General features: G+C 43.7%; 1 protein-coding gene across 2 annotated transcripts in view; it reads left to right on the forward strand.

Moving 5' to 3' along the window:
- ARHGEF39 (Rho guanine nucleotide exchange factor 39) overlaps positions 1-24,936 on the forward strand; it is a 363,866-nt gene that overhangs the window by 162,742 nt on the left and 176,188 nt on the right. For both annotated transcript variants that reach the window (XR_013621789.1, XM_078769812.1), the window contains exon 5: positions 22,640-22,758. Coding sequence is in view for 1 of the 2 variants with exons in the window: in XM_078769812.1 (XP_078625938.1) it covers positions 22,640-22,758 (119 nt within the window). In the remaining variant the exon portion in view is untranslated. The remainder of the gene's footprint in view (positions 1-22,639; positions 22,759-24,936) is intronic.

Below are 24,936 nucleotides of genomic sequence, written 5' to 3' on the forward strand. Positions count from 1 at the left end.
GAATCGACCACCACCTCCTCCTGCAATACTAAATATCACCCAGATCCATTGGAATCGACCACCACCCCCTCCTACAATACTATATATCACTCAGATCCCTTGGAATCGACCACCACCTCCTCCTACAATACTAAATATCACCCAGATCCCTTGGAATCGACCACCACCTCCTCCTACAATACTATATATCACCCAGATCCCTTGGAATCGACCACCACCCCCTCCTACAATACTAAATATCACCCAGATCCCTTGGAATCGACCACCACCTCCTCCTACAATACTATATATCACTCAGATCCCTTGGAATCGACCACCACCTCCTCCTACAATACTATATATCACTCAGATCCCTTGGAATCGACCACCACCTCCTCCTACAATACTATATATCACTCAGATCCCTTGGAATCGACCACCACCTCCTCCTACAATACTATATATCACTCAGATCCCTTGAAATCGACCACCACCTCCTCCTGCAATACTAAATATCACCCAGATCCCTTGGAATCGACCACCACCTCCTCCTGCAATACTAAATATCACCCAGATCCCTTGGAATCGACCACCACCCCCTCCTACAATACTATATATCACTCAGATCCCTTGGAATCGACCACCACCCCCTACAATACTACCCCCTACAACACTATATATCACTCAGATCCCTTGGAATCGACCACCACCACCAGAATCGACCACCACCCCCTACAATACTATATATCACTCAGATCCCTTGGAATCGACCACCACCTCCTACAATACTATATATCACTCAGATCCCTTGGAGTCGACCACCACCTCCTCCTGCAATCTATATATATAAAACACAGTTTGTGTGTGTGTGTGTGTGTGTGTGTGTGTGTGTGTGTGTGTGTGTGTGTGTGTGATGTTACCGATAGACTCCTAAACGGAGAGGCTTACGTGCTTGATATTTGGCATAGACATGGCCATTGAGCCTGGGACGAACATGGCCGAACTCAAAATATTTGACGATCCATATTTTTTTATTCATATTTACCTCAGCGCAATTCAGCGCACGGAATCAACGGAATCAGAGCAGGTGGGCGCTGATTCGCTCAGAGCGATCACGTGATGACGCTATGAACGCTATGACGCTATGAAAAAAAAAATCGCTATGACGCTATGAACGCTATGAAACGGTATGAACGATATGACGCTATGAAAAAAAAAATCGCTATAACGCTATGAACGCGATGACGCTATGAACGATAGGACGCTATGAAGCTATGACCGCTATGAACGATATGACGCTATGAAAAAAAAAATCGCTATGACGCTATGAACGATATGAACGCTATGACACTATGAACGCTATGACGCTATGAAAAAAAAAATCGCTATGACGCTATGAAACGCTATGAACGCTATGACGCTATGGAAAAAAAAATCGCTCGCTTTACCAAGGGGCTCGCTCTCCCCCCGTTCCCCTCCCCTCCTCTTCCCCCTCCCCTCCCCCACCCGGCAATGCCTGGTACTTCTGCTAGTTTGTAATAAACCAATCTTTGTTCTTCCTATTTCCTGGGTTTCCTCTTATTCGATCGCATCCGTCTTTTCTCTAATTGGGTAAACGTGGCACGATTAGGAACCGCTCAGAATCGGGTTTAGTCATTTGTTAATAGCTCGGATCGCGGATTGCTATCCGCTCGGCATTTTCCATCATATCCGTGGTTCGAGTGGGAGTTATTCCCTCGTTTCCAGCCGGCGTTATTAATTAGGTAGTAGTGAACCCCGAGGCCTAACAAACCCTGCCTAACGCCGCGCCGGGAAGGACGTTATAACTTCCAGGACTCGGGTCGGCCAGATAAAAAGACAAGGGGATTAACCCCCCACCCCCGAGATCCGTAACAATATATATTGTTGTGGATCTCGCCGCCGGCCTTCTCCCCTTACCAAGGGGGGATTAGTCCCCTTGTCTTTGACTGGTCGACGGGACCCGGGACCTATGACGTCCTTCCCGGACAGCGCGAAATAGGGTCTTAGGACTAGAATCACTATTACCTAATTACTCGCGCTGCCCTGAAACGAGGAAATAAGCCCCGCACGAATCACGCGTGCTGAGACACCGAGCGGTGCGTACACGCGATCCGTGCCGTTTATATGGTGACCCCGGTTCTAGCGATCTTGTTCGTACCCCGCTTAGCCAATGGAGAAATCACAAAGGCGATCGAATTGGGAAGAAAGGAATAACAAGATTTATTTACACTACACAGGGATTCCAGAAAAAGGGGACACAGTGCAGCCTTAAAACAGTCTTAACTTACTACGCAGGACAAACGGGCCCGTCTCACACACAGACACACTCACACGGGGCTTGCAGCTGCAGGATGATGGTCCGCGTCCAAGGATGGCTCCCGTGCAGCTCCCTCCGGTCTCCGGCTCGTCCCGTGCAGATGGTAAGTAGAGGGGCAGGAGCTCTCCGTGTGTCGTTTGGTGCACAAGAGTTAATACGGGGCGAACGGTAGGGTCTGGGCTCTGGCGGTTGGCGGTTATCACTGGCGGCTATTGCCGCGTTCACTCGCGTGGCTGAAGTAAGCGCTATTTGCCACCGGAGCGTCTGGCTGCCTTTCCTCTGGCGCGTACATTATACTCGGGATATAGTGCAATGCCTCCAAAGCGAGCCATGCGAATCAAGTTCTTCACAGTCCTCTTGGGCAACAAGTCCTCTCACGTGCGCTCTCCCCTTGCGAGTCCTCTTCTCCACGAAAGCTCTGCAGTCCTTTCAAGGGCTTTGTGCAATCACTTTTATAGGCACGCCCCGTGAACCTTCTAGCACTTACCAGACGCGCCTTACCACGCCCTGTCACGCCATGCCGTTAGAGCCCTGGTTGGCTGGTCGCTCTTACCGTCATCGCCTCTGACGCGCTGCCTTGACGCCACCCCACCCCGACCCCGCGCTCCTCCCTCTTAGGCCTACCTCGTGTTACTCGACTAGTGAGCGAGCAAAGGGGAAGCAAAATGCTGCGGGCAGCCAAAGCGTAACAAATGCTGCGGACAGCCAAAGTGTAACAAATGCTGCGGGCAGCCAAAGCGTAATAAATGCTGCGGGCAGCCAAAGCGTAACAAATGCTGCGGGCAGCCAAATGGGGCGCGGGATCAATTATGGCCATAGAGGTGGAATTGAAGGGTGGACGCAAACTGAACAGGACCTAAACTCATGTCTTTACACAACGTAGATATTACTCGGGAAATGGCCTATACTTACACATACTATGACATAACTAATACTACAGGTGGCCTACGTGTTGCTGGTGGACTAACTATGGGGGGCAACCCTTTAACCTTTATTGATCAATATGTGCCCATCTCAAAACCGTAGCAATATATATATATATATATATATATATATATATATATATATATATATATATATATATATATATATATATATATATATATATATATATATAGATATATAGATATATATATATATATATATATATATATATATATATATATATATATATATATATATATATATATATATATATATATATATATACTAGACGACCCATGACCCATTGGGTCAGTCAGTTTGAATAGATATGAGAATAGAACTAAAGCGAACGCTGGACATCATCAGGGAGATTATTTGGGCCAGCAAGCCATAAGGCTCACCTCTCCAGCGTTCTAAATCACTTATCTGTGACACGTGATTTCGGCCCTTATCTCCGATCACGTGTTTTTTTTTTTTTGTTTGTTTTTTTAGAAAAAACACGCGACCCGTGGACTACCACGATTTTGTTGTCAGAGGACACTTCTGATGACGATGTTCTTTGTCGACGATCCGCCATTTACATAAACTCGCACATTCTCTTTCCTCTTCCCTCGACTGAGCGCCACATACAGCTGACCATGCTGGAAGACCGGTTTCTCCAGGTAGACCAGCACATTCTCCATAGTTTGCCCTTGCGCCTTATGGATCGTCATTGCGAAGCAGGATTGTATGGGGAACTGGCAGCGCTGCAAAGGGATATCCTCAGCTTCCGACAGATTTAGTCGGATCCGAGGGAGCATTACAGTTTCGCCTTCAAACGTTGAACTTATGATCCTCGCAACTATAATATTTCGAAGCATGTCCTCAACAATCATGCGCGTCCCGTTGCAAAGTTTCGGAGGGTCCAAGTTCCGCATCAAAATGATAGGGGATCCTTTTTTGAGCTCGAGGTTGTGCGGCGGCAATCCCGAGACTTCAACGGAATCTAGGAATTCCGTTGGGAAGTGCGTCGCATCAGTACCCTCAGTCACACTGTTGAACGCAGCATACTCCTTGCTAGCACCAGGGAACCTTGTGATGCATCTTGAATTGATGTTTTGCATCATATCGTTGAGGGGCACTAATATAGACCTTGCTGAAAAAACCTCCATCGGATTGGCGAATGATGGATATATGGTATCGATGCACTCATCGAGCCCACTCGCTGTCAGCAGTATATCCTCTGGCAAATCTATCTCATCATCCGCATTTTTCTCGATTCTATCCTCGCCGATGTCGAGCAAAAATCTTGAAAACTGCCCACTTCCGTCGGTCAGTCGCATATTAGTTCTCAAGTGAAACATTCCAAAGCTCTGCCATAAGTAGGACTTCTTTATGCACGCATTCTCAACGTCAGCATCACACCCTCTTTTCACCACGGGCAGAAGTTGACGGAAATCACCACAGCATATCGTCAAAATCCCTCCAAAAGGCTCGTCTTTGTCACATACATCACGCAACGTGCGATCCACAGCCTCGAAACTCTCTCTCCTGATCATAGGACACTCATCCCACACGATGAGTTTTGTACTTCGAAAGAGGTCTGCGATAGTGGAATTTTTATCGATGTTGCATACGCCATCTTCCCTCGGTGTCAGAGGGATTTGGAACCTTGAGTGCGCTGTTCTTCCACCAGGCATGAGGGTAGCAGCTATGCCAGATGAGGCCACCGCAAGGGCAACTTCTCCACTCGCTCTCACTTTAGAGAGAATCAGGTTAATAAGAAACATCTTCCCTGTTCCTCCAGGCGCGTCAATGAAAATCATTGATGACTGATTCGTGTGGATGCAACCGCACGCAAAGTCATAGACAACTCTCTGCTCATCATTGAGCAGAAGCTGCCTTTCGTCTACGATTCGCTGTTGTTCCTCCGTGTCGTATTGGAGTTCTCTCAGTAGGTGAATGTTGGCAATCCCTTCATGACGAAGAACAGTCGTTGGAGTCGGCAAGTGAAAATGTGCAACAGTTCTGTTCAACAATTGCAGTTTCTGCTGCAAATACGATAGAGCCAAGACATGATGGCGCTCGTTGATGGCAATATTGGGATCATTTGCAGATCGTCGATGAGCTAGAAGATAATCTTCAGCCATAGCGTCCTTGAAACGTTCCCATAGATCCAATGGATTGTCGACTTCACTTTGTGTGAGGAGCACAACGAACAAATCCCTCATGGGTCTGGGAAGGCGTGTCCTCTCAGCATCCTCCAGAGTCTCGCGCCAGACAGCGTCTCCTTGCAGCAAACCCATTTATCTGCAAGCGTCTTTGAATGTGGGTAGAATGACATTATCACACGTTCTCAGGACTTCGAACGAAGTCGGCCCTCTCACGTGGTGGAGGAGTAGTCGGAAATAGTACAGGTCACCAGTACGCGGCGAAACAGTGTAAACTCGTCCCAATATGTCATCCTCAAACATTCCAGGGTTGCCCTCCACCGGTCTGCCCTGTTTTCTTCGTTGCCATCTCTTCTTGGTCCATGTATAGAATCTCGGAACATCCACGTACAACAGTGTCTTAGCGAAATGGTCATGTCTGCAAAGATCCATAAACTCTGTCAACGTGGTTTTGGCGTTATTGGGATTATTTCTTTGTTCACGAACGTTCCCAGCAAAAAATACCTGTTGTTCATTTGGCAGATGTACTCCTAAACGGATAACGGCCGGCTTCCTGTCATGGACTGAGAATCCAAGAATGGAGGCAACAGCCTCTGAAGGTCCAATGTATCTACCCGTCAAGTACTCCGTTATCTCGTCGTTTGTGCGCAGTGCATACGTAGCTTGATCGCTACCTTTCATGGCATACTTAATAACATACTTGATCGACTTTATAGAGCAGCATATTTCAACGTTGATGTGGCAATCAAACGTTTTCAGGAGATAGAGATTATGGGGAACAACCCACTGATTTGTAACAGGTCGTCGTTGCCTCCCTTCTTGGTGCCCTTCAAATCCTCCCATTTCTGGGGATCTTCTTCTATATATGGGGTACGAATAGTCTCCGCACCGTGTGTACGGAGCATATGACTGCGGGTATCTGTGTCTGCATGCTCCATTCTTCCAGCATCCAGTTGCTGTGGAACAATATGGACCATGGATCATGTGCTTCAACACCAGTCTGTGTCCCTCTGGATCTTCATCGGGATCTGGTATTTCAGCTTGTACAAATCGATCATAGTCTTGTGGTCTCGGCTTTGAAGCTTCATCGAGCCACAGCAAACAGTGTATGTGAGGGAGACCTCGCTTTTGGTACTCCACACACACAACGTGAGCGATACAGTTCCCGAAGAAGCCTTCTGATCCAGTGAGGTATTTAATGAACACCGTTTTCTTCAACTCGAACACTCTCGCAATGAGATCCGGTCTGTCGTTCTCACTTTGGTGAGGAAACAGGTTATTGGAGATTTCAGGCCACTTTGGATTACACGTCATAGTGATGAAGTAGGTCGCGTTACCATATTTTCTTACGTACATCATGGCATCTTGACATCGCTCCATCATATACCTCGGCCCCCCTACAAATGTCGATGACTGTAGTACGCGGCGTCCGATGTTGGACAAATCGTCATTGTCATTGAGAGCATCAGTGAAGCCACTGTATGTAGCAGACCTCAGCGATGCCTGGTTCAGTCTTATAAACGCCAATCTTGTGCCTTCCATTTTGGCTGCCATATCAACAAGATACTGCTGGAACAGACGCCCCCCTCTGAGGAGGTAGTTGAACTCATCCTCGTGGTTCATTATTCGGTAGGAGTAGTATTTCATGGCAGTCAATCTCCTGCCATTGGTCATGTTCATTTCGGGCTGCCATCCGTCATCTCCGAATGGGAAGAAGAGAACATACTGGAGTGCGTCGTAAGAACGGTGCAACTCAGAAATACTTTGCAGCACTCCTCCACTTGCTTTCAATACAATGTGACGCGCTGTAGCTTGAGGATCGACAGTATTCTTCACAACGACACCCACTTCATCAGCGATTTGACCATTGAACCTCCTCTCATGTTCACCAGCTGGTCTCCTGTTGGGATCAATAAGAACGAACGCCTCTGGCAAATTGCCTATTTCCTCATGTGCCATGCGGAACGAGTGAACATAAGGATTCACTTGTCTCAGCACGGTCTCTAATGCTCCAACTACATCACGGTGAATACCAGCATTGGTGAGTATCCGCATCCTCAACTGTACGCTGTCATGTGGATCTAAGAAATAAATTTGGAGGAATTTCGGTTGTTCATCCGCATTTGGCAAGAAGGAACCGATACGATGATGTATTTGACCCTGAATTATGACCGATGGGCTCCATGCACCATGCCGAGGAGAAACTTGGCTTCCTCCAAATGATGTCATTTGAAATAGACAGTTGTATTGTCTGATGGTCCTGCGGAATTCGTTCGCTGTGGGTCCATCGCTGGCAAACAGATTGTGTAATTGATGGAGTAAAGGTCCCAGATTTCCCAAGGACACCTTTCCATTCGTGCAGCAAAAATGAGCTGTTTCACCTTGGAAAAGAAGCGCTCTACAATGTGGACAAATCTTGTCCATCGCACCGACGTCAGCAGAAGTGAAATTTCTTGCATTCTGCGCGTTTCTCTGCCTTGTCTCAAAAACTTCCCTTATCCTATCTCTTTCTCGCTGCTCCTGAAGACGCTGTGCCGTCTCCTCTGCAGATTCCGCATCTCTCCTCATACGATCTCTTTCTTGCTGCTCTTGATGGCGCTGTGACGTCTCCTCTGCAGATTCCGCATCCCTTCGCAAGCTGACTCTCTCTCGTTCCTCCTGAAGACGCTGTGCTCTCACCTCCTCCGTCTCAGCACTCCTTCTCATCCTTGCCCTTTGTCTTTGCAGCTGAAGGCGCTGTGACCTTTGCTCAGGCGTTTCAGCATGTCGTCTCTTCCTTTGGCTTTCTCGTTGCTGCTGAAGACGTCGTGATCTCCCATCGTCTGTTTCAGCACCCCTCGGAGATACTGCTTCCGCACGAGAACTTGAAGGAATGTTGCTATTCGCGTCCATAGACGTGAGGTGTGATTCGTTGTCCGCGTCCGTAGCGCCGTCGGAGGGTTGATACGACATTCTTCCTGCAAATAGTATTGTTTTTGTGCTATCGTTTTGCCGATCATCAAATGACAAATAAATTACATTGTGACAATGAAAGATTTCAAATAAACCTATTTAAAGTGTATGCGCATATAAATAAATAAAAAAATCGAAGAAATATCTCTCGGTAATTTCCTGAAACATTTTACTTCCGGGTAATAATGTTGAATGAAATAACGAAGATATATACTGTATGCCTGTTATTTTAGGCGGTGTATTTTGGTATATCAACGTGGCGCGATTTTTAAAATATATCTCTGCAATTTCCCGTGTGTGCGTGAATGTTCTCAATTATTTCTTTTACCGAGCCTAAAACCATCGATAAAAATGAAATCAGATGGAAGCGGTAATAATAAAAAAAATCGAAGAAATATCTCTCGGTAATTTCCTGAAACATATTTTTGCCGATCATCAAATGACAAATAAATTACATTGTGAAAATTAAAGATTTCAAATAAACCTATTTAAAGTGTATGCGCATATAAATAATAAAAAAAATCGAAGAAATATCTCTCGGTAATTTCCTGAAACATATTTTACTTCCGGGTAATAATGTTGAATGAAATAACGAAGATATATACTGTATGCCTGTTATTTTAGGCGGTGTATTTTCGTATATCAACGTGGCGCGATTTTCTTCCCGTTTTTTTTCAACCGAGTCTAAAACTATGTTAGCGACTGTGAAAAATGAAACGATATATCGAATTTGATTTGAAATAAAGCTGGGAGAGAGAGCAAGACACCACAGGCCTACAAAACAGGCCTCAAAGCTATGCGAGTTAATAAAATGGTGGATATTACTACTCTCTCAAAGGGGTAAGCCATGCCCCCGGACCGATCGAATGTTACACACAAACACGCAAGATTTCAATTTTATAATTATATAGATATATTATATATATATAATATAAACACATACATACATACATATGCATACACATGCACATATAAACACATCTGTACAAACACGGAAAAGATATTTTATATTTGAAGTTATAACTTTAACCTATAAGCAAATCACATATATTTATCAAATATTTAATGTTTTAACTAATACTAAAAAAAATGCTGGTTATTGTGCTCACCAACAATGAGGGAAAAGCTGAGCTGATTAGATGAGGGTGAGAGACTGGTGTGGGTGAGGCAGTCTGAGGGAGGATCGTTCACCTCCACTTGCACCTCTTGCTCCTTCTACTTATCTTGCTCACCTTACTCCTCTTGCTGAATTCCAACACGAAAAATGTATCAAGAGCGGATTGTTTTGCTTTATTTTTATTTTCTGCACAACTTTCCTTGTAACAACTTATGCCATCAAGAACTGTTCTGGACACCACTGAACTATGCTTTCTGTTTGGATTGTGCACACCGAAGATTTGCAAGGCAAAATCCACCCATTCAAATGTTCTTCTTCGCCATATTATTCTTTCTCAGATTCGTCCAAAGCCTCAAGTTCCTTCAGATCTTTATTTGTCAATTCTTCTCCATGAGATTTGACGACCTCGGTGATGTCACTTTCATACACCTCGTCAAATCCAGCTTTCCTTGCCAACTTGACAATTTGTTGCTTGGTAGATAGGACTAGATCTTGAAATCCCCTTAAGTCATGCCTAACTTTTGCCCAAATCTTCTTCTAAGCACCATTCATGCAGGACTCTATAACCTCTTTCTTTGATTCGCCGATTATGTCAGTAGCCTTCATGATGTTGAAGCGTTTCCTCCAAATGTCGCTTACAGACGTCTGGTCCTCTGCATTGGTGAATTTGACGAGTTGGTCAAGCATCCTGTGTGTGTAGTATGCCTTGAAGGTCTTGATAACACATTGATCCATTGGCTGAATCGGTGCCGTGGTGTTGGGCCGTAAGAAGACAATCCTGATGTCACTGCTGAGATCGTCAAGATTGAATGGATGACCGGGCGTGTTATCAATGAGAAATAAATTATTGAAATCCAAGTTATCTTTTGCACAACTTTCCTTCCATTCAGGAATAGCCAATAGCCATACTGCTTTACCAGTTGGAGAATATTGCACTGTTTATCCATGCCAGTGCAATATTCTCTTTATTCTATTATCCATTCCAGTGCAATGCAATACAGCATGGGTGGTGAAGGTTGTGGTCAAGTTTCATCAAAATTGTGTGTGTGGTTTCAGAAAAGAAACCAAATACCTCTTTTGGGGGGTCAAACCTGGATCCACTTTTACCCCCCCCCCCCCCCCCCCCCCGTACACCCTCTCAGACTTTGATTTTCTTAGTGCCGTGAACAAACATCGGTACATCGCGGGTGATGAAGGTTGTGGTCAAGTTTCATCGAAATAGTGTGTGTAGTTTCAGAGGAAAAAGCAAATTCCTATTTTGGGGGGTCAAACCTGGATCAACTTTGACCCCGTTAACCCCTTTAGACCCTGATTTTTTTTAATGCCGTGAGCAAACTTTAGTCACAACACAACAAATATCATTTGTGCCAAATTTGGTCGCCATCACTTCAGCGGTTTCGGAGAAGAAGTTTTAAGTGTTTATGGACGGACGGACGGACGGACGGACGGACGGACAACGTGCCATCGCCTTAGCTCCCCTGAACTTTGTTCCAGGTGAGCTAAAAATGTGGTTTCATTCACAGCTTTTTGGTTTATTTAATTTTTCCAACTAAACAAATATCAGGACAACCTTGGATGATCCTCGTTTATCTGTGAATAGGTGAGAGATGTTCAGCCAACCTGCCAGCATTATGGAGGGATAGTTTTAGCTTTTAAGCTCACATCTTGTTTAATGACATCATTTTTGTGCCACTGCATTGTGAATGTGGTTGGGGAGTGAGGGGGTGGAGAGAACCTCAGATGAAAGAGGTTGACATGAACAACATGCTTTTGCTTTGTAAACAACTTGTGCATCAAGCAGTGATTGGCAAATACAACCATAACAACCTGGGCTATTACATTGTGTTCTTTCCTTTTTAAAGTGATCTTAAGCACATAGAGCAGTTTGTACGTTACATCACATGTCGTTGAAAGACATTCGGAAACATTATTGTATTTTCCCTTGAAATTGCAAGGACATTAGAGAATGGACGAGTCAACATGCTCTATGGGATTTCAAAACTTTGATACAGGAATCCTATTGAGAACACCAAACCGGTCAGGCCTATACGTTAACGTGGATTTACACATTCAGTGGAACAAATTTAACTCCCTACACTACTTCCTTCCATTACAGTTCACTCTTGGTTTTTGTTGCTTATAGTAATTTATTGTAACAAATGCTGATGTAATAGCCTTCAAGTATGGTATATTAATTAATAACTGAGGAATTGTTTCACACGAGACAAATGAATCCAGTGTTTGGAATACAAATTTTACATTCTGTTTTGACAATATGCTCTTCATTACACTCTACATAGTTGCATGTTATTGTTTGCCATCAGTTTCCAAGACTACGTCATGAATTAAACATCTTTAAAAACACCAACTTTGTGGCCTTTTGCTGGTGTTTTAGCAATTATTCTTGAGATGTTAATTATACACTACATTTATTGTAAACAGATGTGGCTGCTTTTCAAGCAATTTTATGTCGTGCGATGATTTTTAATGGGGAGAAGTATGTTTGGAGCTGGAATGGGGTGCAAGTTGTCGTATGCACTATGTATCCCAAATTTTAACTTTATATTGTTTAATTTGCACGGCAGTAGTTTTGCAGTGCTGTTCTAAAGGTCAAAGTCTAGTGTCTCTATCTGTATTTTTCTTAGTTTCTGTTCAACCCTTCAAAGGGTTGAACCCCCGCTAATTCACCCCAGAGTCCTTGCAGTGTTCATATGTTTTATACCCCCTTCCCATGCCTTCCCCCAAAGCCCTCTCCCTCCCACAGATCTCTCGATGTCTCCATGTCTCTCGGTCCCTGTTCTCAAATGTTGTGTTTGTGTCCTTCCCCCTCTCTCCCCATCTTGTCTGCCGCTCCTCTTGTTTTTTGTGTTTTATGTGTCGGTTTGACTTTTTGTGTGATTAATGTTAGCTCTTTCGCGAGCCTCGATCTTGTATACAAAAAAAAAGAAGAAAAAAAGTGAAATCGTGCCATGAACATTGAACGTATAAATGTAATGTGCGTGAACTAACCTCCGAGGACTGATGATTTATTTGTTCAAATCCAAATTGTCAGGTGCCTGGGCAGGGCTGGGACAAAAGATATCCCATCTACTATTCCTGTCAATGGTTGTATAGGCACGTTAGGGTTGCTTAAGTGTGTGATAGAAGGGGTAATCCTCACATCTTGTGGTCCACCACTAAGGGGTAAGAGTGCAAACTGTGCAGGCAGGAAGAAATTGACGATGTTGGGAAAGTATATGAAGGCCGGTATAGATGCATGCCGGGGAAATCGGTTGGAGTGGGTGGACATATGATGTAACGTTGTGCTCATCAGGATAGTGAGCATAGAATTTGAGCGGAACTATTGCTGCTGTAAAGCAATGCCTGATCCGTGAGCTTCTCTCGGGCCGTGCCCTGGACTGGGCCTGTGCCGTTGGGTCAACATCACTGTCTATGATTTGCTTTTACGCTGGACGTGCACTTGTGCTTTTTGCATTGCCCGCTGCTCACCAGCCCTCTGTCATAGCAATAGAAATAATAGTTGAGATGTTTTGGGCACCGCAAGCATGTGCACTTATCATCATGCCCATCTTCAGTTCACCAATCCCTGGCTTTTTGCCATAAACCAACAACTAATGGTTGTTTTACCCATGGTGAACGATCCTCTTCTGTCATATGTTCATGCATGTTGTGCCTTGGGGTTGAAAAGCTGCTGATTTCTGAAGGGATTTGTCCACATTCTTTATTCACTCTCAACCTCCACTTGTTTGAACTCTCTGCTAACCGTGAGACAGAAAATACAATCTGTATTCCTTCCTTCATGTTCAGAGGCGTTTTGCATCATTAGGTATTTCATTAGTTTTGGTGCAATAAAACAAATACAGTTTCAACTAGAACCAGCAGTCGGTAGAACGCATACTTCCACCAGGCTGACTAGTTTACGTTGTATATCCCACTGATGGGCCTGATCTGGATTCGGACATGAACCAAAATCTTATCGGCTTGTTCTTGTCACCAAACAAACTCATCCACCAAGTTTCATCTGAATACGTCCACAAATTTTCAGATATCATGCTATACTAGCCGAAACCCATGGAACATCCACGGAAGGGAGGATGTGGTGTATGGATAGAGTGTACCATTATGGATGGCATAGGGGATTTGCTTGTCCGAGTAAGAGTTAGGAAGAAAGATGAGAATGAAGAGTGCGTATATGAACAACGATCGCCGACACCGGCACAAATGCATGCTCTGGATTGTCCACCCAGTGGACGGCTTGCTTCGCCTTCGCCCAGCAGACGCCAATACGATGGCGTCGTAAGATGGCGTCGTATCGGCAGTTAATCGGATGCTTTTGGGCCCCAACGTCGGCTAATTCCGATTTTTCGAGTATGGCTGTACGTGATAAACAAAGAGCGAGGTTTGCAGATCGTAAATCCATTAGTGCCGTGGGCATCGGGTCACTGGGTGCGGCGTAAAAGGGATAACAAAGTCGAGTCCTTACGCTATTATTATATAGATGTCCTTTTTTTGGCCCCATCTCTCAATGCTGAAGAATTGCTTTAAGAATTAAAAAAAATCCTCGTATCTGGATTCGGATCTTCACCAAAATTGAAACAATTCATCCTTGTCACACACCCATTCTGCCCACCAAATTTCATCCGAATCTGTCCACAACTTTTTGACATGTCCTGTACATAAACAGACAGGGGTAAAAACATAACCTCCGTCCATCACAGATTGAGGTAATAAATGAGCTCAAGTTGGTTCTACATTTTTATTTTAACCTCTTCTCCCCTCACACCTCACCCTTTCATGGGTTGTGCCTTTATTTGTGAATGTGTTGTGCTTGGTCCTGCAGGAAGGTGCAAAGGTAGCACACTTATCTTTGCCCTGTCTAGTCTAGATTTGATTGGACACAGATATAAACTGTCTTCACAAGCAGGGCGTTGCATCACCAAGTGCATTGTCCCTCGGACAAGTTTAAGCTGTTGCCCTTCTGCTCACATGAATTATCTGGTGGATGTTGAAGATCCCGTGGTGTCCTTTGTGAAGAGTAGGTGATATTGCCAACACCCTGAACAATTTAAATATTCCTGGCAACACTTACCAACAGGTGGCAATGCATTAGCAGTATATAGTCACCTTCCCCCTCACCCCACTCCAGATGTTATGCTATTTGTGGGCCTAACTCAGAATTCTCTTCAACCCCAATTTATTTGATATGATTGCAGCAAAAACTGTAACCATTCAAAGGACCAGTAGATTATCCATTCAGGAAATACAACCACTCAAGGAAGTCTTTGCAGCTGGTTTGCCATGTGTCTTGGTCCATCACACCTTACAGGAGTGGCAAATAGGCCCTCCATGGGCCAATAAATTGCGGAATTACAACCCCCATGATGAATTTGTGTCATTAATCGGGTACCAGTTTAAGTTCGTTCAGTTTGTGACATCATCATGGAATGACATGTCTACCATTGCAAAGTGCTTCTGGCTGTGAGTGAAGGAGGGAGTAAGATTTTGGATTTTCCTTCTCGTGGTTTGTGTATAGAGTCCATACGAGCACAAACTGCTACTCTCGGATTGGGATTGGGATTGGGATTGGGGATACTCTGAAAAGACCATGGGCGGCCGAATCCCTCTGCAACTCTGCAGCATTCGAGCTCCAAAGCACAATGTGTGCTACATGACTGCAGAAAAGGAATGTCCACCATTGGCTAACTCTCAGGGAGCAGTCAGGCAGGAGTGCATGCCCAGCTGCAATGCACATCGTACTCGCAACAATCTTGGTGAAGTGTAGTGTTTCTACAGCAATTGCCGGGTCCCGGGTCAGCCCGGAATTCCGATAAGTTGGCATTGCATCAAGCGTATGTAAATGAATTGCATGAGGGGCGCACTGCTTCAATACAAGCTGCGTTGACAGGTACAGCTGTCCACAGCACTGTTCGCTTTACAATACAACAACGTCCTATGTCGCAAATGATAGCGATTAATTTATTTACTTGAAAGTGTGACGTTTATTTCCATTCCTTTCATCCTATAATCTCTATATAAAAGGAGTTGAGTTTCTCCCTCACACGACATTCGAAAAAGGCTTCTGCTGTCATGTGATAATAAAAATGGTACTGTTGGAAAAGTAATAATCGATTTACTTGGTGGTGGCTGCTGGTTGCATCATTTTCTGGGGGCATAGCTGCCGCTGATGCAATGTCTCTCTATTACCAGTGATCTGGTACTCATTTTGCTGAGCTCGGAAGGATAAGAGGCTGAGTCAACCCACCTGGTGTTAATTCAACGGATGATGATGGGGGCTTCAACTCAACACCAGGCTTGTTTACTTGGTTGAAAACTAATAATCGATTTCCTTGGAACAAAAAATTGTTCATTTAATCGCGGACTTGCCTGTTTTAAAGGTCTCTTTCCGAGTTTGAAGAAGATGAAGCACTGTTGGTTTCTTCATGCAGGGAAATATTTATTATTCTACCAAGGCAGGTAGAATTAGCAACCAGGTAGCAGCCTGGTGTTGGCTTAGCGGTTAGGGTGCCGGCTTGGGATCCGAGGATCCTGGGTTCGAATCCCGGTCGATCGCTGAATTAACGCCAGGGGGGATGACTCAGCCTGTCATCCTTCCGAGGTCGGCAAATTGAATACCAGCTTGCTGGGATGAATGATCACGGTGTGTACCCCGATTTAGAATAGGTACACCGCATCCCTGCGCATCGTAAGAGCGTGACCAAGGGTTGGCGTCAGGAAGGGCATCCGGCCGTAAAACATTGCTTCAAAAAGGGGACCAAAAAACAACAACTACCACGGTCCCCGAAAAGGCCAACCCCCGCTTTGCGGGGAAAAATGGCCTCTAAACGGTGGTTTTTCCGAGTTAACAGCCAAATCCGCCTCGTCCCGGACTCACCTCGGAAGTGCAACAAGCCGAGTTTGAGTTTGTGTACAGCACTAATTGTTGTGTGTCTGTGTTTTAATAATGCATTCATGTCCCTTAAAGTCTCGATTTCAAAAAACTTTTGAAGTCTTTGCATGCTGTTTCAGATATCTAATCTAATGTTCATGGCACTATTACATTTTGAAAGGTTTGTTGCATCGACAATAAGACAATGGTTTTTAGTTTAATTGCTTAATGGATTTAAAGCACTACTTAAATGTTTATAGTTGTGTTTCCAGCCTCTGTTTCACATGTTTTAGATTAAACGTGCAATTATTATTGTGCCCCGCCCCACCGACAAGGTCGGAAATGGCCGACATTAAATTGAGCTCCGTCCGACCGACCGATCAATCTTCCGTCCATAACCGATCATCCGTCCGTGTAATTTTGTGTACGCTGTATATCAAAAACCGTTGAACACATAGCTTTCATATTGTAGATACATATTCCTCATGACATCATCTCAACCTGTGATTGGCTGAATTATGTTGCCATGGCAACCATCTCGGTAACTTGGCTTGTGTACGCAATATTTGAAAAACCGTACAACATTTAGCCTTCATATTTCACAGATGTATTCCTCATTGCACCCAAAAGGTGGGGGACCTCGAGTATCAACTCCTTGTTAGCACTTAAAAACTGGTTGAAAATACGAATTTCGTATTGAGATGTGAACTTTCTTAGCTCGCTATCAGAGGTGCTTTTATTTGTCTCATAACGACAGTAAAGTCACTTAAAGTGACTTCATGACTTAAAGTTTGCCTTCATGTCACCTTCTGCAGATGCCGTCTTTTGTGTTGCTTTATTATTTCCCCAAAAAGGCAGTGAACCCATGCATTAGCTGGAGGAAAGGAGACAAAGCGATTCGTGTGTTTGCATACTGCAGCGGTTGCACCGAGCAGATCGAGCGGCTAACCTGTCGGGTTTTTTCCGCACTCCGTTGTGCAGCGAATGTATTTTTTATCAATCAGCAATCAGTGTATAATTCTCCTAAAACAAAACAAATATGCAGTCGTACAAGTCGTACAATTTAATCTTTCATCTGTTCTACGCCATCAACGAAGCGTCTCCATGAGAGCAGTTAAACTAGAGAATGATTAGCCATCCCATTGTACTAACTAGCCAGCTGTTGTGAGTACAGAGATTTTGAGGAAAGTTTGGGCTCAGCAAAAAACAATAGAATTGCTTCAAAAATTGTGCTTTGCAAAGTGCTGGCATAAAATAGGTGTTTCGATTTTTCTGCACGTTGAATATGTACAATTGCTTGCTTGTCCTTATTGTCAATTTTATGGACTAGTGTATCCGCTCACTCTGGGAGCGGCAGGGGGTCATGCTATTATCCTTATTATTATTATTACCAATTATTATTATTAATATAACTTATGTTAGATCAGGTCATTGAAAAGATCAGACCATGCCTCACCATTCTATCCAATATTAAAACTTACTTCTGTAAGGGTGTCGGGGTGGGAAGAGGGATGGGGGGCAATATTGCAAGTCACAAAACCCCTTGGGGAGTGTGGATATTGTTTCGTAATATCATTCATTCATTCATTCATTCATAAGTGTTATTATTATCCTCGCAAGAGGAGAGGGTATTCCATTTGGGTCCGTTTGTCTGTCTGTCTGTTTGTCCACACCTAATAAATACGATTTTCTCGGCAACCGTTGGTCCGATTGACAGGACATTTCCACCATAGGTGCAACTCCACCTGTATAATTTTTAATGATAATTATGACATCATAGGTCATGTGGTATGGGCGCCATCCTTGGAAAAAACCGAAAAGCTTTGCACCTCTATATCTCTGAAAGTGCTGCGTAGAAAAATTGAGACATGGCTCATTGTAAAGAACTCTCCATGGGGAATGAAATATGTTAATGATTATGTCATAGGTGCCTCCATTATGATGTCATAATTCGACAAGTACAAAACTTTATCCGATCAAGATGACATTTCTTGAGCGTCATGTAGGGATAAATTGGTGGAGAAAAAAAAAATGATGACGTCATCGGTCACGTGGTAAGGCCGCCATATTTGGTTTTAACAAAAAAGCCTTGAAAACACATGCTGGTGAGGGTCTGCAATATCTGATTGCTCTTTCTTGTTACTTTTGTAATGAGAAGCGGATTTGGAAAAATGCCTTGGAAGAACTCCACGTTAGTACCTGAAGGGTCGTATTATTAACCCTTGTGAGGTATAAACCCTTGTGAGGTATATAGACTACAGTAGATCTTCGATCAGGTGCGTTCGTGGACGTAATAAGCATAGACTGTTGTCCGGATTCCTTAAAATGTATTTCAGTTTAGTGTTAAACTGCATTAACAACTGTTTAAAAGGTAATCATATCTGTGTGTGATTTATAATATTTTTACTTCTGGTAGGGGTCATTGCTCCCACGGAAACGGCATGATAAGCTATTTATACACGTTAACACAGCATTTGACCAAGGAAGAAACATCCCTTGGGGAGGTGGTATATTAGTAATATTAATATTGTTTTGTAATAACATTAATATTATGCTATTATCATTCGTTTTTTCATTAGAAGCATCCTTGGATAAACGCCACGATCAAGCTATCTTAACACGGATATACACCTCAACACACAACCCCCTTGGCGGAGAAAACCACCTTGCAAAGTGGGGGGAGGTTGGGAAGGGGAGAGGAATTAATTCACTACAACTTTCATTGTGTGACCCTTAGTCCTCCTGCCAAGTTTGGTTGAGATTAGATAAGTAACGACGGAGTGTATCACGGTTAAAAATCATCAGACAGACACCAAATTGTGTATTTTAGTATGATTAGGGAGAGGAAAGGGGAAAAGGGGATTTGGAGAGGGGATGCACATTTTTAAATATTTAAAAAAAAAAATTATGTAGAAGGCTCCAGGCACAGACTATGTCATCCTCATCGATGCCAGGCCAAATAAAAGTGCTGCATTGATAGAAAAGTAAAGAAGGAGAGAATAGTCTAAGAGTTTTTGAGAAAGCAGAGAATCTGCTTTTTGAAAAGGGGAAGGTCATAAGTGTTTGGAAAGACATGTGAAGGTAAAGAGTTCCAGAGTTTGGCAGTGGAGGGGAAGAAACAAACATCATAACGGCCCACCCTTGAGTTGCCAATGGCCACACAATAATCATGAGATGTAGTGGCTTGTCAAGTAATCCGTGGTCTCGCTAATGGCGGAGGTATACAAGCAGCAAGTTATTGGGAGCAGAAACCGAAGTAATATCTGTAGAAAAGATAAAGAGAGCCAACTTTGCGCCGTAATTTGAGCGGGTCAAGTTTTGAGGTCAGATTGGGAGAGTTGATAAGTCGAATGACTTTTAATTCAATTCTGTCCAGTAAGTATGTGGAACTAGAACCTCCCCAGATGTGAGAGTAGTACTCTATACAAGGACGAATCAATCCTTTATATACAGTAGTTGAAGCAACTGTTGAGAGGAGAAGAATCTTCGACATCTGAACAGGACTCTCAGTTTCCTCGAGGCAGATTTAGCTATTTGTGTAATGTGTGGATTCCAGGATAGATTTGAAGTTAGGGTAATACCTAGTAGGTTTATTGTATCACATGGTGTAATTGTGGAACTTTCAAAGGAGATTGGAGAGATGAGAGGAGTTTTGGAGAGAGATATGGGAAGAAATTGAGTTTTAGAAGCGTTAAACTTAACCTGGTTACATTTGCCCCACTGGGAAATCTTGTCCGATTCCTAATTTAAAGAGGTGGTTGTAATAAAACGAGATGCAGATCGATTGATGGAAGATGGGGCAGATGGGAAAAACATGGAGGAATGCAACGTTGAGTCATCAGCATATGAGTGCATTTGGTTATTTGTAGAAGAAAGAATGTCATTGATAAAAATAAGGAAGAGTGTTGGAGACAGAACAGAACCCTGAGGAACACCGCTGTTGATAGGGAAGGAGGGAGATGTTGAGCCATGGACAATTACAGAGATAGAGCGGTCAGAGAGAAAGCTCGATATGAGAGAGCAGAGTGAAGGAGGAAAGCCAAAAGAGGGAAGCTTGGATATCAGACTGTCAAAGGCTTTTGAGATATCAAGGCCAACAACAAAGGATTCTCCAAAATCTCTCAGAGAAGAGGCCCAGACATTCGTAATGTAAGAAAGGATATCACAGGTAGATCTTGCCTTGCGAAAGCCATATTGATGGTCAGATAGAAGACTGTGGGATTCAAGATGCTTGAGGGAATGGTTATTGAGAAGGCATTCAAAGACTTTGGAAATAGTAGAAGTCAGAGCAATAGGACGGTAGTTGGAAGGGTTTGAACGATCACCCTTCTTTAAAATAGGCTGCACTAAGGCATGTTTCCAGGAAAGAGGAAAGGTTTGGGTTTTTTAACAAAAACGAAACTAACGAGCAAGCACGGGTGCAAGTTCAGAAGCACACTCCTTCAAGACACAAGGAGGAATGCCATCTTGTCCGTATGCCTTGCTTGTGTCCAGAGAGAGGAGTACTTTTTTGACTGCATGGAAAGAGATTATAGGGAGGGGCATAGGATTGGTAAGTGGTGAATCAGAGGGAGAAGGAATGTTGGAGTCATCCAGAGTGGAATTAGAGGAGAAAAGAGAACCAAAAAGAGTTGCTTTGTCAGTCGGAGAAACAGCTGTAGTACTATCAGAACGGAACAGCGAAGGAAAGGTAGAGCAACAGAAGTTGTTGGAGATACTTTTGGCTAATGACCAGAAAGATCTATTTTGGAAGAAGATGAGAGGTTGTCACATTTCTTTTGGATAAAGGAATGCTTCTTCCTACGAATAACATGTTTGCAATGATTTCTAGTAGATATGAGGCTGAATGTGAGTCGGAGGAAGAAGAGTTTTTCCATTTCCGATATGCCGCATGTCGTGCTCGAATGGCTGCAGAGCAGGAATTATTGAACCAAGAGTTGGTAGGAGAGGTAAACTTGAAAGAGTAGGGGATATAAGCCTCCATTCCTGCAACAATAACCTCAGCCAGCTATATGTTCAGCAGAGATAGAGGCATCGGCCGAGGAGAGGCAGTAGTCTTTCCAGGAAAAGTCAGAAAAGAAGTTTTGTAAACCAGTCCTGTCAGCGCTATTGAAATGCCAATACTGGCGTTTAGTCAGAGCAGTCGCCGAAGGAGTGGTGGTAAGTAAAGTGATGTTTACACGATTGTGGTAAGAAGAACCAATTGGAGGTGACATTGTGTAGTTGTAACGCAACGGATTAGAGGTAAAGAACAAATCCAAAGTATTGGACGAGTGGTCACGATGATCTGGAATATGGGTAGGGTGGGTGATAATTTGTTCCAAATCATTGAGAATGGAAAATGTAAGAGCTTCAACTCCCCCAACATCCGTGTGGGATGATTTCAACCACTCCCTGTGGTGTACATTGAAGTCTCCTAAATAGAGGAATTCTGCTTGAGGGTGTTCGGATGTCATGGTCTCATGGCAGGAATTAAGATAGTCAAAGAAAGCTGTGAAGTTTGTAGAGTTGGGAGAGCAGTAAGTGACACAGAGAAAAACATGTGTTGAAGGCAAATGCACATCTTCAGGATCTTTTCTTGCAAAGCTCTGCATACAGTTTTGCTTACGTAGAGTGACGTACAAAAAGTTTTGCTTTGCCCAAATTTTCCTGCCATGTTTTTATACTCACAACAGCTGGTTAGTTAGTCCAATGGAATGAATAATCCTTCTCTTTTTCCACGTCCTCATGGGGTCAGTGCGTTTCTGGACTCGAAGTGCAGAAAATGTTTAACTAATAACTCTCGTCGTTTCACCAAAGTTTGTTTTCTTTTGCAAGAATCGCACGGCCATTGACGATCGGCGTAATGTTGTCGCACACAATGACTTCTTACCAGAACTGTGTGCAGTAAAATGGCCAGACTATCAGCTCATGTATGCTTGTGCTGCTACTGCAGCGTTCGGGATCTTGAGTACCTTCCTCTGAGAGAGCTCGACGCTACCACCATTTTTATTCTACAGGAGAAATCCATTTAATCCGCTGGGGAAATGCAGTGAATGGTGCCACTCATTGCTTTATTTCCTCACTAGAATTAGCAAAAGCTGAGAACACTTTCTTTCTTCCTTATGTCAAACACTTACTTCACCGATACAATTTTTATATAATTCCTTTGGAAGTTGGAAAGACGCTGTAGGAGTAGCAGTAGTAGTATTAGTATTGGAGGTTGGAAACTCATATTTTGAGATATTTTTGTTCATGCAGACTGTAGCTAGAAGTTGTTGTGTTTATAACTGAAACTTGCTTGGTGTTATCAGGTGCAAACGAAGAAAAACAAGGCATTTGCACGCTTCAAGAGGCTACAGGAGTCGCGACCTGACCTTCAAGGTCTTACGTTGGAGGACCTTCTTTCCTTGCCCGATGGGCGCCTGCAGCAGTAAGTTCACCGGTGCAATGTCGCCACTAGCTTTGGATACCAATCACTGATGCATTTTTCGATTCTGATTTTGCGAGGATATTATGAAAATCATTTGACTTTGACAACAAGCAGAACACGACTTCCATTGTGATTTTTGCAATTGCACGGCGACGGTGGGGATTTGGAATTAGGCACAGACTTAAACAGCCTTTAACCAAGATGGCATCTTCCTTGAGCAACCAATTGCCTCAGTCGAAGCGTGGCCAAAGGACGATACCTGATGGAATGTGCATGAGTGGCCATGTGTAAACTGGTAAATTGTGATTTGACAGAGATGGAACGACCAGCGTGTCTGTACGTGATTAAGGAGTTTGTTATGAAGCTGCTTTTTTTTTGCTCGCAGTAATCAAGCTGGCCATGGTAATAGCTTTCGGATAGCTAATTACTTTACCGTGCTCGCACCGTTCGAATATTGCTGTCCTTGAATGAGATCGGGCAGACCGCTCATTAAGCTCTCAGTTTATCTGGACACCGTCGAAGCACCCGTCCTGGCTGCACGACCTTGAGTCTGTCAGTCTGTCGATAAGCGATCTCGTCCCTTGAGGCCACCTCGTAGGTAGCTGACAGAGCTCTCCACCTAATTAATCTCCAAGGTAAAGGCTTGTGGCTCAGAGGCTGCCACCATATGTCGCATTTGTAGGCCGTCTGTCTGCACAAGAGCTCCACACAGCGGTTCGAAGCTTCTCCAAGGTGATGTTGTTGTGGTTTGGAGAGACTAGTGCAAAGGGGAAAAAAAGTCGACACGAGGTTAAAACGAGTGTGGGTGTGTCCTGCACATGGACATGTGCTCACATGTGTGCTGCATCACTGCATGCACACACACGTCACACACGTGCAGCATGCGCAAAAGGGCATGTGTGCTAACCCAAACCCTAAATTGGCGCACGTTCGAATTGGAGGTGAAAATCATTAAGTTGTAACAATGTTATCTCACAGTTATATATTCACTTCTTTTTTTAAGTTATGTGACATCTTCAGTCAATTTTGGCTTTAGGAAACTCCCAACTTTTGTTTGCCGAGCATGTTACGGAGAACAACTTGTGAGCAAGTTTAAAACTTTGGATTCCTCTTTCAATAATATATTTCTCATCTGAATTATGTGGCTCGTAATGAGAATTAATTGGAGACTTTTTTTTAATTGTCAGAGTGGGTACACAAAAGCCTGGTGTTGGCTTAGCGGTTAGGGTGCCGGCTTGGGATCCTAGGATCCTGGGTTCGAATCCCGGTCGATCGCTGAATTAACACCAGGGGGGTTGACTCAGCCTGTCATCCTTCCGACGTTGGCAAATTGAGTACCAGTTCATTGGTAATTCTCTGTGTGTCGCAAGAGGTGACTAACAGGGTTGGCGGCAGGAAGGGCATCCGGCCATAAAACATCGCTTCAAAAAGGGAACCACGGTGCCCGAAAAAGGCCAAACCCTCCTCTGCGGGGAAAATTGGCCTCTAAAGGTGGTTCAGGGTGGGCACACATTTTGATAAGATGGCATATTTTTAAATTCGTGCTGACTCTCAGCAAAATGGTTTTGTCCACTTTTTCCTTGTGTCAACAACTTTATCACCACAGTTATAACTTGTTTGCAGCGATTGAGATGGAATTACGTTTCCTCGAATGGAATTGCGATCGTAGGGAGCGTAATGTGAATTAAAGTGCCTTCTTGTGGGAGCAGTGCCTTCGACTTGCTTTACTCGAACTGCCTGTTCAAAATTATTTGTAACATTAAATCGTTAATTTTGATCGTGCACTTTTCTCTTTAAAAAATTAAAATTTGGTCATTCGTTAAATTGTGTTCATGCTGGGGCATAAAAATAATATCAGCCAAGTTTATCAATGGCTCCAAGCTAGATTCATATAATTGGTGCCAAGATTCACTAAATATGCTTCTCTGGACAGTGTGCAAAGTTATTATTTATTGATCATTGAATACATACTTAAAGGATTATTGAAGCCAAATCCCTTCTGCTGTTCACTAGCCTTATAATTGGGAGCGATGGCACAATGTGCCTAAAAGCTTGTGTTGATGCGGAGCGATCATCCACCTGCACATTGTGTAAGTGCATGCATTTGCGTCTCCACCTCTGTCGACTAACTACGAACATGTTTTTTTTATTATCCATGCATCGATCTATCTGTGTATG

This window comes from Myxine glutinosa, chromosome 1 (assembly GCF_964187855.1).
Source record: "Myxine glutinosa chromosome 1, kmMyxGlut1.1, whole genome shotgun sequence".
NCBI lineage: Eukaryota > Metazoa > Chordata > Myxini > Myxiniformes > Myxinidae > Myxine > Myxine glutinosa.